Consider the following 15026-nt stretch of genomic DNA (forward strand, 5'->3'; position numbering starts at 1 on the left):
GAAGGCCATTTAAAGTCATGTATTGGCATATATGGGCTCCTTTACAATGGCATGCTCTTTTCTAAACAAGGCCTGAGTAAAGAAACTCTTACGTAAACACAGGTGCATTTGTACAGTGTATTCACTTTCAGTTGGTTTCACACGCCTTCTCACACTGTTCTACAGAAATGTCGTTTTTCACTAGCCTCCATCAGCAGCGCTGCTAGAAAATTGGGGCCCCTTGACAGACAATAACTCCCCACGCCCCCAATAATGTATGGTGTTGAGCTAGGATGCCCAGACAACATAGCTCAAGCTTCGCTTTTTGTCTTGTTTTGGATTTCTTAATTCTGCTTTCATGAATCGGCCTTCAGGTTGACACCGCTACACAATGAACAGGTAAATAGAAAGCATAAAGAATTAACAGTCTTCTGTGTAAAACATGAAAATGAAAGTTATGGGCTATCTTGACCTTTTGTCCCTCCCCAAGCTCAAACCTGCGCCATAACCTGTGTCAAACATATAGTCTGGAAGCAGACCCATAAACAAGACCTAAAGCAACAATAAATGCGTAACAGTTTTATTATACCAGTTTGTGAGAGGAGGTCATGGCTCTATCCACACTGTGCGGGCGGCTCAAGGGGGACGTAATTTCTCCGACACAGGAGGACATAGGCCATGGCCAGCTTACAGGAGGCGCTGTGGGAGGGCTGCACCGAGTGACAAACACTTCTCTCGCAAACTGTCAGGAACTGCAGTGGATCCACCTACGGCAGGACACATTAACTAGTTAATTTGAATACACACTGAATGAACTTGATAAATATCTTGGTATCAGTATGTTTAGGCATATCATATTTCTGTATTTGTGCATACATTTATATGTCAATGTATACCCTATGTCCACAACTACACAAACAACTATGGACTGCTTATTTCTGTCTTATCATGTCAGTCCTACAGTATGCTGTAATAAAATATCTATTAAAAAATGTAAAAACTTTGCAACTGTCTTGCCTTTACCCTCTCCCTCCCCTTTTGAAAATCAATAGAAAGTTAATCACAAATTAACAAATCTTGGTAAATGCTCTATTACTACAGTAGAATCATTCACATTTTGATGCATTTGTCCCAGTAACATTGTCTGGAGCGACCTATTTGACGAGCTGAACAACTACCATCACCAGTGCAGGAGGTCCTCTGAACTGAAGAGCTGGTTGAGGATGGTGTGTTTCTGCTGAGATGCATGGTGCACGAGCAGCGCTACTTACCACTCTAAAACAGGAGCTGAGCGGAGAGTCAGGGCTCCAGAAGAGCGCGGCGCAGCCCAAGAGGTCAGAGGTCATGTTTTGGCAGAGCCACGCCTTCTCTGGCGCCTCGTTGAGACACTGTGGCTCCACCTGCAAAGCAGACGCTGAGATGCTGAAACAGGAATCAAAAAGTAACACGCACCAAGAAAACAATCACAAGGTGCCGACAACTGGTCAAGAACTGAAATAACAAGAACGTTTTGCACACTCTGGCTTCACGTTATCAATAAACGACGATGGACTTTTGTGTTATTTCACACAAAACAACAAGAAACACTGATCTCTGCTATGTTATCCCTCAGAGAACATATGCAAGTGCAGATGAATAATAAATAGAAGGGTAATCTGGCTTCTTCTCATAGACCAGACACGTTTATTTAGATATGTATGTTTTTTTAAAAGGTTCCATATTCCACATGTTCTAAACACTGCTTTAGAAGAACCCTACAGAGATTCACAAAGGGGCCTGTGATAGCAGCATTTTCTCTGCGGGTGCACTTCTGGTCACTGGCATGCAGCAGAGGCGGTAAATGAGGGTGCCATGAAATATGCGTTCCTCTGCACCTGCCAGCTTTGGGAGAACTCGGCCGAGTCTGCAGCCTGGGAGCCATCTGGACGGATAAGGTCATTAGCGGCTTCGTTGTCATTGGTTCCCAGTAGCCCGACGGACACACCTGGGGGACAGAAGACATTCATGCGCCAGGCCAGTAGTCTACATGATATTGATATACTCTTGAGTTTCATGTGTAGGAACACTGATATAGAAAAACAAAAATTCCTGTATTCTCATACTAGGGTACACTGATTAAATGCTTCGCAAAATTTTACAGTAGAGAGTAAAAGTGACAGGACAGACTGTGTGGCTGGTTTGAAATTCTACATTTAGCAAAAACACGCAAGCTCTTAAAAAGAACCAGGAACCACTTTGTGGCAACCACTAAACCTAGGGTACATGGGATTGCACATGGCTATCTTTCTAACTCAAGATTACATAATTGCTCGGCGTAATTAAATAACCAACCAAAGAGATGGGGATAAAGCCAGCCATCTTACCATGCAACCACCCGTCCAGGGTCACAGTGCATACACCCTGTAATGGTTCACATGACACCTCCAGTCCTCTCTCATCGGCCACCTTGATAAGATTAATGTCTCTCTGGATAACGACTCCATTGTGCTTATAGGGAGGTTGAGTTACACGACAGTCCAACTGCACCTGCAAAAGATCCACAGTTCCATATTCTCCTATGTCTGACATGAATACCATTTTGTCGTCATCGACAAATACATCTTGCTACTGTCATGCTTTTGTCATGCATCTAATCCTATAGAACACCGTTTAGCTCTAGCGTTATCATGTAATTCCAGTGTGTCTAGATAGGAGGTGGAGGTGGGGTGCTGTGTACCTCTCCACTGGGATGAATGGCCACACTGGTGTTCCCCATCTTCACCTGTAGGGGGCGCTGTGACTGCGCTCCGGGACTGAGCAGCACACTAAACGAGTCTCCGCTGGCATCCACGGCCAACAGGAGGCCACAGGAAGCAGGCACTTCATAGAGATGCCCATCAAACGATACCGCATACTCGTCTCCTACCAGAATAGCTTGGTCTGGCAATGGGGAGAAAAGTTGGTATTAGCAAGCAAGCAATCTGGCATGCTGGCCTGAGTCTGCAAACTGATAGAGCATGCACAGTCAGATCCAAATAGTGCACTATTAGTGCATTACTGATGAGTATTCACTTGCTAGCATGTGTCAAAACCCTATACAAGACTAAAGACTAAACTAAAACTAAAGAAAGCACAATGCATAACGTTCTTTCATTCTCAAGTTTTCCTGTTTTGTATGGCTCACAAACGAGCTTTGCCGTCGGTGTGCCGTCGGCGTCACTCACGGTTGAAGGGGCCGTCCATGAGCCTCCTCTTCAGGTGGTAGAACTCGGCGGCGGGGTCCAGGGAGCTGAGCGCCAGCAGGGGCCGCACCAGCAGCTCCTCCAGCAGCACCTCCGCCACGCCGGCCTGGCCCAGCCGCCGCCACGAGCCGCCCGGCAGCAGCAGACGCAGGCGCACCTCGTAGTCACTGCGCGAGACGAGCACAGCACAACAGCCCAGTCACACTCATCATCGTGCCTCAGGCACTGTAATTGTCAGGGGCTTACTTTTCAGTCCCGTGACTTTGACTGATGTTAATGGTGAAGGGTGAAGACCATGAGACCGTTCTCTTTTCTTGCCCAAAGTTGATCATGTTCCCTTGCTCATGCCTTTACAATAGCGTGAGTTACAGCGTGGAAAACAGCAGTCATGCATGCAATAATGTCTTCCCGCCGAGAGAGAGATGCAATTGGAACAGAGACCATATTTCAGTCTCGCAGCCTGCGGATAGGGAAGAACGCAAGCACATGCCAGGTGTCGCACTGTGAGGGGAATGTACGAGTGTGCGAGCCAAACCACCTCCGCGGGTGGTCTGGCCCTCTTCCTCACAGGATCTGGGGAAGGTATATGGACAGTATAGACCGGAGAAAAGAGAACAAGCAAGCATACTGATCCCTGCTCAGGTGAGTTGCCCAGGTGAGGTCAGATGTTTGTTATCTGGATATTGATATCTCCTTTCAGATCCCATACACATGCAAGGTGTGAATGCATGGATTAGGTTCGATCACTTCCCAGACATTGATATCCTGGTAGAGATCACATACTAATGGAAGGTGTGAATGGGGCTTGAGGTAACTGAATCGTCCCATCTGATGTTACAGTACATGAGTCATACCTGTGAGAGAGCTGGTACACCGACGCCATCTGCCTCTTGGCCCCGATCAGTGCGGCTGCCAACCTGGCCTCTGCCCACTGCACCGCTTGGTGACACGTCTGCAATGCAGTGAGCAGGTTGGATTCCATTAATGAAAAGTTTGGCTAAAGCAGACCAATAGCAGTGTTGAGCAATCCGTCTGACAAGATTACAGCCTTGGAAATCTCAATATTGCGTGTCTGGGGCCATATTCACGAAGCATTTTCTCTTAATGCAAATACAATCGCTAATCTGACATGGAAGCGTATTTCTTCAGAACTTCAGAAACTTTAAAACAAACCTTTGTTTACAAGATTGTTAAATTTTCTAAATGATTTGGTAAGAGTTTAATGTACCAACTGTTGGTTATGTCCCTGCTGGAAGTCGAGAGTCAATGAACCTTTTCCAGACCCACTCTCAACTGAGAAGGGTCTGGTGTCAACGAGGCTAGCTCAGAACTACTCATAGTAAGGAATGAGGACAACTTCTAAAATAAGAGAAGAGCTCCATTGCTATGGTTGACGTCATTACTTATGCACGAGCTTGACGGAAGTGACCACCTTGATGGGCTGATGATTAAAACGCAGGAATAGATTTCTGAAGTCCGCCTACAAAAAAGCCCCCATCTTTGCCCTTATAAGGAGATCCGGTATCTTGAGATTTTTCCTATAGGAAAATAACGTGGGGATTTTGGGGGGACGAAGAAATCGGAAATCTATTTTGCTCTACACACTTTTGTCCTCTGCCTTTGAGTGGATGTTGTGGTCTTCGGTATGTTAAGCCAGACTACTTTTTGCTACCCCAGAACTAATTTGCAATGCAACTTACTAGGTAGTTAGCTTTAATTAACACCCGGATCTCCTTATATGGGCAAATATGGCAGCTTTAAAAAATCGTATGAGATAGCATGGTAATGAAGTGATCCCTCTCTGAACTCCAAATATCAATTCAGCAAATCACATTAATGACATATGACATACATCACAATATGATAAAATGAAATATCCTATGGAGGCTACCTACTGTTTCGGGCACCCTACCAGGACATGTTATTAATGGTAGGTTATTTGCAGCCAATATTGCATATGTACGCTAGGCTATTTTGGCTATAGCCTACTCAACTGTCTGCTTATGATTTAGAATGGCAGAATGTCTCATTCTTACCATAAAGGGATGTTGATTTATTTCCAGATAGAGTCCTTGCATTGACATAGCTTTCCCCAAACTTCTCATATTGCCAAGACATTTAATTGGCCTGAGTGGGAGAAAAACCTTTATGACATGAAGACATCACATCACTGCCAAACTCCAGGGCTCCGTTTTAAGTTTGTTTAAATATAATATTAGTTTCATGGTGAATTCATGTTACCTAATGCCTTAGGTAATAACAGTGAGGTAAACCTCTGCTCTGATTGATTCAATAATGTCTAAATAAGATTTCTGAATGTTGGAACAGAAAAATACACTCAATGGAATGGAAACAAATAAAAAACAAACAACAGATTGTGTCCTTTCCTGACACCCCAAAACCTCTAAGGTAGTCTGGCTGGATCTAGCCCAGATAAACACTGGCATCAACGTTTCTGCTCTAGTTAAAGAGATCCCCCCCGAGCAACGGATCTCCTCACCATGTCCAGGGCGGCGGTGAGGGAGTGCAGCGCGGCCTGGGCCGGCCCTCGCAGTAGCTGGGGGTCCTCGAGCACCGCGGGCAACAGCGCCACGAGCCTCTGCCCCCACAGGGCCACGGCCTCTCGCCAGAGCGCCTCCAGTCGCTGGCCCGTCACGTCGTGGTAAGCGCCGGCCAGGGTGGCCAGAGGCTCTGTGGGGCGGACAAGCAGAGGTTAGGGGAGGGTGACATGAGATGTCTGTCTAGTAAGCATGTACAGTACAGTCATTCAGTGATTCAACTTGATGATGAGAGAGAGAAAAGAGAGAGTATGTGTGTCTGTGTGAGAGAAATTGGGCATTCTTTTAAATGATGGGTGAAGAATCAGGTGTCTCATGCTTTAACTAAAGCTATTGTATGGTGTGTGGGAGAACAGAGCTGATGTTTGAGATGTTTGAGTTCAGGATGTTTGACGGCAACATTTGCGTCTATGAATTTGACACTCAAGAGATGGAATAATTTTCTAAACGTTGTAAAAGCGTGTCTGACACCATCGGTGGGCTTTGCTCCATTAAAAATAATGGCGTTCTAAACTTTGGCATCACTTAATGTGCATCAGACGCTGCTAGTGGGCTTTAGGCTTGAACTTTGCCCGTCTTCAAAATTAGGGCCCATTATACAGTATAGTGTGTGTGTGTGTGTGTGTGTGTGTGTGTGTGTGTGTGTGTGTGTGTGTGAACTGACTGTGCAGCTCCTGCTGGGCGAGTTGTGCGGTGTGATGCAGCAGCAGCAGCGTGCGGGGCAGGGTCTCCGTCAGTCCACGCCGCAGCCAGCCTGACCTCCAGGTCGCCCAGGTCAACCCCGCCCTCTGATGCAGCAGGACCTCAGCCCTCTGGACCAGACGCAGTGGACCTGCACTCAGCTCCTGCAGGAACGGGCTGTCCGCAGACTGAGAGGGATCAAATGAGTATCACTTTGCCAGCGTATTGTAGCTTTAGCACAGACAGGTTGACCATATATGTTTTTCCTCATTATTGTATCTGAAAGGGGTCATAGTTATGCATGGTAACTGCATTCAAATATTTTCTGACTTTTTCCATTCAAAATTTTGCTTTATTGCATGATGTACGTTTATGTTCTTCAACAAAGTACCGTACATTCATGTTAAAAAATTCACTTCAAAAGTCTAAAATGAGGTTTATATACTTTTTTTCTGAAATCCACGAGGTGATGCTGCATCCTCTGCACTCTGTCCAGCAGCTTGTTCCGTACGCGAGAGCCAAGGCGGAGATATCGCGTCTGTGAGGACAGCACAACACCAGAATAAAAACTAACAAATCCACTGTGATGCTTGGTCACAGCAGGGAACGTTGCGAGGAGGCTCTGGTTTGAGGTGCCAAAATTCCTACCTCCAGATCCGCCAGGCACTCTGCACAGCCTCTAGCGCTGAAAGCAAGGCTCTGATTGGCTGCGCTTAACGAGACTAGGGCCAGTGTTTCCCTCTTGACTCCGCCCAGGTGTCTCAGAGCCTCCAGTGTGGCGTGGTACCGCCCCTCCAGACACAGTCCCATTGTGACATCATCGAGCGAGTGCGGTCCTTGACGCAGAGACAAGCAGATATGTCAACACATGATATGACCAAAAAAAAATCCCCAAAAATAGCAATATACCAAGTTTTCCACACTGTATACCATAGTGTGTACACACGCATTTGATTGTGATCGCCCGGAACAACAGGTACACAAACTACACTTGCTTTGGATAGAGGCGTCGGCATACGTTTCCTTGACCTGCACTGTCAGCACAGTGGCCACTGTAATACACTCTGTAATGCACAAAGCTATTGTGTGTGGTGTACAGTATTGGACAGTGTTACATAACTAGGGTCAGCTGAACCCATACCGTCCTCATAGCCCAGTCCAGCCCTCAGACAGTGTTTCTCCACCCCGGCGTGAACCCAGACACGCTCAGTGCCGTCCAGTCTGGCCTGCAGACGCAGCCCTGGACCTCGTCCAGAAGACACAGCGCAGCCCCCCGCCTCCACACTCCAGTTACCCATCTGCCACTGCAATATACACACACACACACACACACACACACACACACACACACACACACATGATCTATATTAAAAGCTATTAAAAGTTCCAGTGATTCATATAATAAGATAAGGCCAATGTATATGTCAAGTACATCATAAAATCTAGGTGAAATCCAGCCAGTTTGTTTTAGTATTTTTTGGTATTACACATAACTCACCTTGTTTACTACACATGATGGTGGACACAGACGCACAGACATGTTGGCCTGGAATACTTGCATGACTGGGTGGGGAGCCCTTACTGTACCTAGGTGGGGAGCCCTTACTGTACCTGGGTGGGGAGCCCTTACTGTACCTGGGTGGGGAGCCCTTACTGTACCTGGGTGGGTTTGGAGCCCTTACTGTACCTGGGTGGGTTTGGAGCCCTTACTGCACCTGGGTGGGTTTGGAGGCCTTACTGCACCTGGGTGGGTTTGGAGGCCTTACTGCACCTGGGTGGGTTTGGAGGCCTTACTGTACCTGGGTGAGCATGGAGAAGTTGGTGCGCTGGGTGGTGGAGGTGTTGGTGAGGGCCAGGGTGATGCTGCTGAGCTGGGGCTGTCCAGACACCGCCAGCCTCGTCTGGCTGTAGAACACCTCCTTCCCCCGGTTGAGACGGTGGCTCCCCGACCAGGACAGGGCCTGCAGGGCAGCAGGAACCACACTGCATCACACATTTCATATGGCACGATTCATTAAAAGTGATTCATGTTGAGAATACGTTTGTTTCTAACGCTTGTTCAGCTCTCCCTGAGAAGCAGTCACTGGCATCGTGGAGCCATCATTGCTGAACAATCTCACCAGCTGATGACCCTCCACTACTAGGCCACTCCCTTTACTGACATGCTTGAGCCAGGAAGTCACCCTGGTAAGAGCAGCGCAGTCTCAGAGGTTTGGAGAGAGTTGCGTACACTCTTAAAAAAAAGGTTCTTGGGGTGCTATATAGAACCATGCAAGCTTTAAAGAACCCTTAGGGGTTCCTTTGCTGAAGCCTTCAAAATGGTTTAAAGAACCATTTAGTTGTGCCATATATGAAGCATGGAATAGAACCATTTTTGGTTCTAACTAGCACATTTTTTCCCTAGAGTGTAGGCGGACAGTCTGTCAGTCTCTCAACGGCACACTGCTTCTGCTGCTTCTACACCGTTCTACACTGATTATTTCGTCACTGATCACGCCCCTTTAGGAGGCAGGAAGTGGTGCCATTTCGTTCCATTGAAAAAAACCCTTTATGATTCATCTTAGTAACTAGACAGTCTTTGTCACGGTCCTCTGAGACTCACAGGGCGGGGAGGACAGAGCCCTAGCAGCAGGTGGTGCTCCAGAGTGTCGCGGCAGTTGGTGCGGATCTGAGCCTGGAGGTGGTGGGTGGGGCAGGGCGGCGGCGAGACGTTCTCAGCTCCCACCTCCACCTGCAGAGAGTGCATGGCCTTTGGCCTAATCTGGATCACATGCACACACATACAGGACAGGAGGAAAACAAGTACGATTAACAGGATAATCGACTTTTAATCAGTAGAATCGACACTTCATAATCGATTAAGAGAATAATCTACCGTTTATCAGTAGCAGAGCCACTTCACATACAATCGATTAACAGAATAATCAACTATTATTCAGTAGCAGAGTCACTTCATATAATCGATAAATAATCAGAATCGAAGTCACGTCATGCATCAAGTGCAAATCTCCACAGGAGTTTGACTTGACGAATCAGCACAGCGTGAACAGCTGAATTAAAGACAGACGTACATTAAAGAGTAATGCACGTTCCCCTGTGGTGAGTTGAGTTCCAAACTAAATAAATCATCACTGGCTGAGTCATGAGTCATGAGTCATGCTAATGGACACAGTGCCAACCCATCCTCACGATGATGAACACCATGCTGACAGCCAGGCTCTACTTGCTGACGCTACTCAAATTTCAAGCACAACATATGGCTGCGTGTCCTCGTAAATCGTTTGGTGTGTTCCTGGTGTTCTGGGATGATGACACAGCATCGCTTAAGACCCTCATGATACCTGGTATTTCATGCTCTGTGTAATCCTCTTGTCACTCCACAGGAGTTCAGAGTTTTGGGTGTACGACTGGCCCTCCCGCGCTGCCGACACGCAGCCCTGCATCTTCACCAGGTGGCGCTCCGCCTGCAACTGAGACGACACACGGAAGCTGACTCAGCACAGGCAACACACCTGTGAACCCCTGACGGTGTTCTGAAAATCTGAATGAACAGGATCTCCAACGTCCATCAGATCACAAGGCATCAATTTAATCTCAATCTTTTTGTAAAAATGATTTTAAAACGGAATCATACATAGTATACAAGACTTTTGTCAAAGAGGTCATCAGGGTCTATCAATAAAATCAATCTATAAATCAATCAATCAAATCTATGGTAGGCTATAGATTACTTGTGCAGCTGTGACAACAAATGCCATTTCATAATCTAGTCCAATTCTTTCCAAAATATGTGGTTATGTCAGAAGCCTCTACTGATATTAATCTGTGCCATCGCAGACATGTTGGTGTTTTTGTTGTCACCTGTCCAGGTATGAAGAAAAAACATGCTTGGCCCCGGCTGGAGGACTCCAGGGAGTGTTGGCTCATTGTTATGGAAACATTCACAGGCCTTCCTCTGTCCCAGGAGAACATGGCCTAATGCAGTAATTACATGACACATGAGTACTGGATGCAGAAAGAGACTGAGGACAGAACAGGAAAGACAGATGTGAAAATGGAAATAAGCTGTAGAAAAAATAAGAGATTGGCAAAAAGAAAAAAGGAGAGCAGAGACAGTTTGTTTGTGTGTGTGTGTGTGTGTGTGTGTGTGTGTGTGTGTGTGTGTGTGTGTGTGTACCTGATAGGTGCTGTGCGGCTCGTTCCCAGGCTCTTGTGAGTGTGTGTGCAGGTAGAGGTGGGACAGTGTAGGGGTGAAGGGCTGCCTCAGCTCCAGCGAGCCCAGGGACTGAGCTCCCTCCCTCACCCAGGAGCCCGCAGCCTGGACCTGGTCACACAGACACACTCACCTCACTGGACAAACATCCACTGCTCATATAACAGGCCAGGCACATACTACTGTACCACCAGCAGCTGCACATTCAGACACACACACACACACACACACACACACACACACACACACACACACACACACACACACACACACACACACACACACACACACACACACACACACACCACATACACACACACATTTGAAGACAAGCAAACACCGGACCCAACAAACTAAGAACCTGTACCAGCACTAGTGAGTATAGTGACACTCACTTTGTCCTGTTTGCCCTGAGCTGTCCAGCCAAGCAGCAGGTCTGCTGACCTCCTCTGAGGGGCGCTCTTCAGCCTCACGTCCAGGCCCCAGCCGCGTGGAGGGGACAGCCCCTGGGCTATGGGGACAAAGACACATACTGTATGACACAAAGACAATAATGCTAAATGTTTACGTATGTTCTTAAGCATTATATTCAACCTGCTTCATGTCAAATGATCAGATCTGATTGGGCGTGACAGCGTACCTGGGTGGGCAGTGGTTGAGCTGGAGGGTGTCGGGTCCATACCCGCCCAGTCTGCTTGGTGCTGAAGCACATGGGTACAGTTCCCCCTCTCATACAGGGTGCTTACTGTAGCTGTCCGGGGCACAAACATCAGCTGGTAAAAAGCATTAAATTAAGTTTAGAAAAATTAAACTGAGGTAGAGGATCGACAGTCATGCATGGTTTGACTTCCAAATATGGCGAAAAGACAAGAATGCACTCACTTAATGCTAACTTATGGCTAAAGCACAAGAATGAGAGATTAGAAATATGTCATACACAAAGAATATGCTTGATCTTCACTGCACACAAGGATGACAGTAAGACAACAGGCTAATAGGGGGAAACATGGCATCGGTCTAGTGGACATTCACAAATCCCCAATGTTTGAGTAATGTCATATGGTTGCCACGGTGCTGTTGTGAAGGCCTCTCACCTGAGGGAAAGTGTGATTGAGCACCAGCGACTGGCTGAAACCTTCAGCAGTGTAGGTGAACTCTCCCTGTGCAGTAAACACCCTCTCATGTGTCTGGAGCTGGGTGGAGCCACTCACCTCAGACCCTGTGCGGTTAAACTGCACAAAAACATGGAAGAGACTTGGGTGATTTTTCATGCAACCAATATTGCAAGGTATGAATTATGGTACCAATATTGCAAGGTATGAAGCCGTACAATGACCCTGCACAGACACACACACACACACGCATGCAAGCACGCATGCGCACACACACACACACACACACACATACAACCTCATATACCCACTTGCAAAGGAAGACAGAAATACCTGGGATCTGCAGTAAAACTTGGCTGGTAGATATGGCTGCAAGACTGAAATGTTGTTGCCAATGCTCAAAACCAGTTCCTTACTGAAACAAAAAGGTGGTGAGTGGCACATGTGCATTGCAGTCAATTAAACTGTCACTTCCACTCAACTTTGGCTATTTAAAATGATTTAATTGAAATATATATTCAACAGAACAGTTCCAAGTGCACAGGGTGTGTAGTTGACTATAACTGAATCAGTCAGTGTACCTAGTGGGAATCCAGTGGCCATGTGCAATAACTGCCAGGAATTCCGAGTCCAAACACACAGGAAATCCAGTCAGATTAGTCCAGATCTCTGCCTGCGAGTCCATGTACACATACACACACAAATGACCTTCACAATAATCCAAAGTAAACCAGACATGCTGCTGAAGGAACATTAAAACATGATGTACTAAGCCACTCTCTCCCATTTGATTTCAGCTACTCTAATGCATGCTGTGAAACATGAACATATTTTACTGCTTGAACTCAATGGTCTGTTTTATTCTTGTGACAGGATTACTCTCATTTACCTTGGATGAGGATTTAAAAGCCATGTGTGTGGGGACAAAAACGTAATGGCATAACAGCAAAGCTTTAGTCAGTTTTAACAACTGGTATCTATCAATCACTGACACTTTCATCTTCTCCATACATGTCTTGTTACACAGACCGTGATACTGGTGGTTCCAATAATATCTTACCCCTCCACCCCTCCACCCCCCACCCCCGGGACCCTTCCCCAACACATCCTCTCTCAAGTGAAAGCCCAGTACCTCCAGAGTCTGGTCTACAGCTTGTCCAGAGCACCGGCCCAGCAGGTGGTCCGAAACGATCCCCCCAGTGCAATTCACCTGTGAAAACAAGCCCCCCCCCCGGCCCTCGGCTCAGTTTGCTTTTGAAGTGGGAGCGGAGTGTGAAGACGGAGGTATTTCCTCAGGCTAGCGTGTCCCGGCGGCTGTGTAGCGGAGCGGAGAGGAGTGGGTGAGACGCCCCAGGGGGCAGCGAGGCCCGCTGTAACAACACTGCGGCCCGTCCACCCCTCTGAAAGCCATTATCACTCTCTGTTTGAGTTGCACTGTCAGCGCATGCAGGCTCGTCCGCTGAGATCCTTTCATCAAGCGCCGTGGTTGAAGAATAAGATCATATTAAGAGATTCAAAGAGGCTACCATGCAAAACGTTTCAACCTCCTTAACAAGATATATGCCACAGTGTCTGATAAATAAGCGTCTGATAAATAGAGAAAACGCACTAGAAATAGATAGCCATGATAAACTACAGTATGTTGAGGAGTCTATCTGGTCTAATGGGAGAACAGTGCGTTTGAAACACCATCAGCCACGTCTCTGTTAACAACAGCACTGCTGGCGGGTAAACAGCACTGTAGCCCAAGCCATATAGGAACTTAATTTAAATCCTGGGCAAAGTGCAAAATCAGTCTACCAGCAAGGTTCTCGCACATGAACTAACAGCTAGACAGCTTTTAGCTGACCCATCGATTCTTTCTCATTTTGGATAGTTATTAAGGAAGCTTTAGTTAGACTAAGACTTTGCACTTTGCCCAGAATTGAAAGTAAGGCCCATTATACTGCAGGATGTGAAACATCGTAGAGGTGGAGTGAGAGGGGTGTGTGTGTGTGTAGCAGCCAGGAGCTCGCCACAGACCTGAAAGTGTCCCGTGTCATCCGTGGCGTTGAGCATCTCCTTCCTCATCCTCACTCGGAGGCGGCGTGACCCGGAGCGGAGCTTGACGTCCAGCAGAGTCCGCCTCTCTCCCCAGTCCCAGCTCACGCCTGCACCGCTCTCCGCGGGCACTCCTGCCGACGGCCAAACAAACAGAGCTCAGCGTGAGTGCCACAAGGGGCCATCGACATCAATATGCAGTACCACTCACTACCACAGTTCAGTCACAGGTCACTTCTGATCATTAGCACTACAAAGTTACTATCAAAGCAGTAGGCCTGCCGTTAAAGGCACACATCAAAGTTTGGATGTTACGCTTTTGATCTTTCCACGGCTATGATGTCATGGGAAAAATAGATATTTGACCGGTCAGTTTTCATTTACAGTATAGACCATCTGAAGAGAGTTCCATTATCAGTAGGCCTATCATAGTTGTTCCAACAAGGTGTCTGTTTCAACATTCCATATGTTATCTTAATGCTGTGGAAGTAGTTTGGGAACAAAATAGAACATTCCAGCATTGCTTTTGTTTTGCTTGTTGAAAGGGTCTATTGTCGCGTTATTTGTGTGGTGGTGTGTGTCAGTCACAGGTGCGCTGCTGACTGTAAGGAAGTGACTGACTGAGCATGAGACAGCGAAATGATGAGTGATCGTGAGGCGGACGCAGAGACCTGCGGAGTGCAGCCAGGGGAAGGAGTGGGAGAGCTGGCCGGACACACTGCTGCCCTCCTGGTGGCTGGACCGGCTGCTCATATTCACACAGAGGTGCTTGTCCGCCGATCTCACACACAGCCAATCACGTGTCCCATTCTTCCTCCTTCCTAGCATGTCTTCTTCTTCTTCGTCTTCTTCTTCTTCTTCTTCTACTTCTTCTTCTTCCTTAGCATTCTCCCGGTGTTTGAACTCCACGCTGTGTATCTGTTTGTTCACAGACAACTTAAGCTCACCTGCAGAAACAGAAATATCAAATGTGTTGTCAAATGTGTTGTCAAAGTTGAGTTGTGATTCTGGCTAAAGGTTTTTGGTATTTGAACTCAGTCAGTTTGCTGAATTTGAGAGATTATCGTGGACTGCACTTCTAAGTGCTGTATTTTATCATAGGCTTCAGCAACGCTGTCATACCTCCAATCAATCCAGCAGGATGAGAGATGACTCTCCCTTCCAAACCCAGACTCTTGGGCAAAATGGAGAGGCCAGGCTGGGGATTTTCCAAGTCACCTGT

General features: G+C 47.0%; 1 protein-coding gene across 1 annotated transcript; it reads right to left on the reverse strand.

Moving 5' to 3' along the window:
- Positions 1 to 319: 319 nt before the first annotated feature.
- Positions 320 to 11332, reverse strand: LOC134099681 (uncharacterized). Its single transcript, XM_062552651.1, has 19 exons — positions 11293 to 11332; positions 11048 to 11163; positions 10617 to 10763; positions 10301 to 10414; positions 9781 to 9909; positions 9042 to 9200; positions 8239 to 8400; positions 7581 to 7743; positions 7088 to 7275; positions 6885 to 6977; positions 6423 to 6627; positions 5701 to 5891; positions 4055 to 4152; positions 3183 to 3367; positions 2696 to 2898; positions 2343 to 2505; positions 1854 to 1963; positions 1251 to 1379; positions 320 to 746 (listed from the first exon to the last, which is right to left on the reverse strand). Exons 1-19 carry the CDS (start codon positions 11330 to 11332, stop codon positions 594 to 596), a joined length of 2748 nt encoding a protein of 915 aa, XP_062408635.1. The 3' UTR covers positions 320 to 593.
- Between the last annotated feature and the right edge of the window lie 3694 nt (positions 11333 to 15026).

This window comes from Sardina pilchardus, chromosome 2 (genome assembly GCF_963854185.1).
Source record: "Sardina pilchardus chromosome 2, fSarPil1.1, whole genome shotgun sequence".
NCBI lineage: Eukaryota > Metazoa > Chordata > Actinopteri > Clupeiformes > Clupeidae > Sardina > Sardina pilchardus.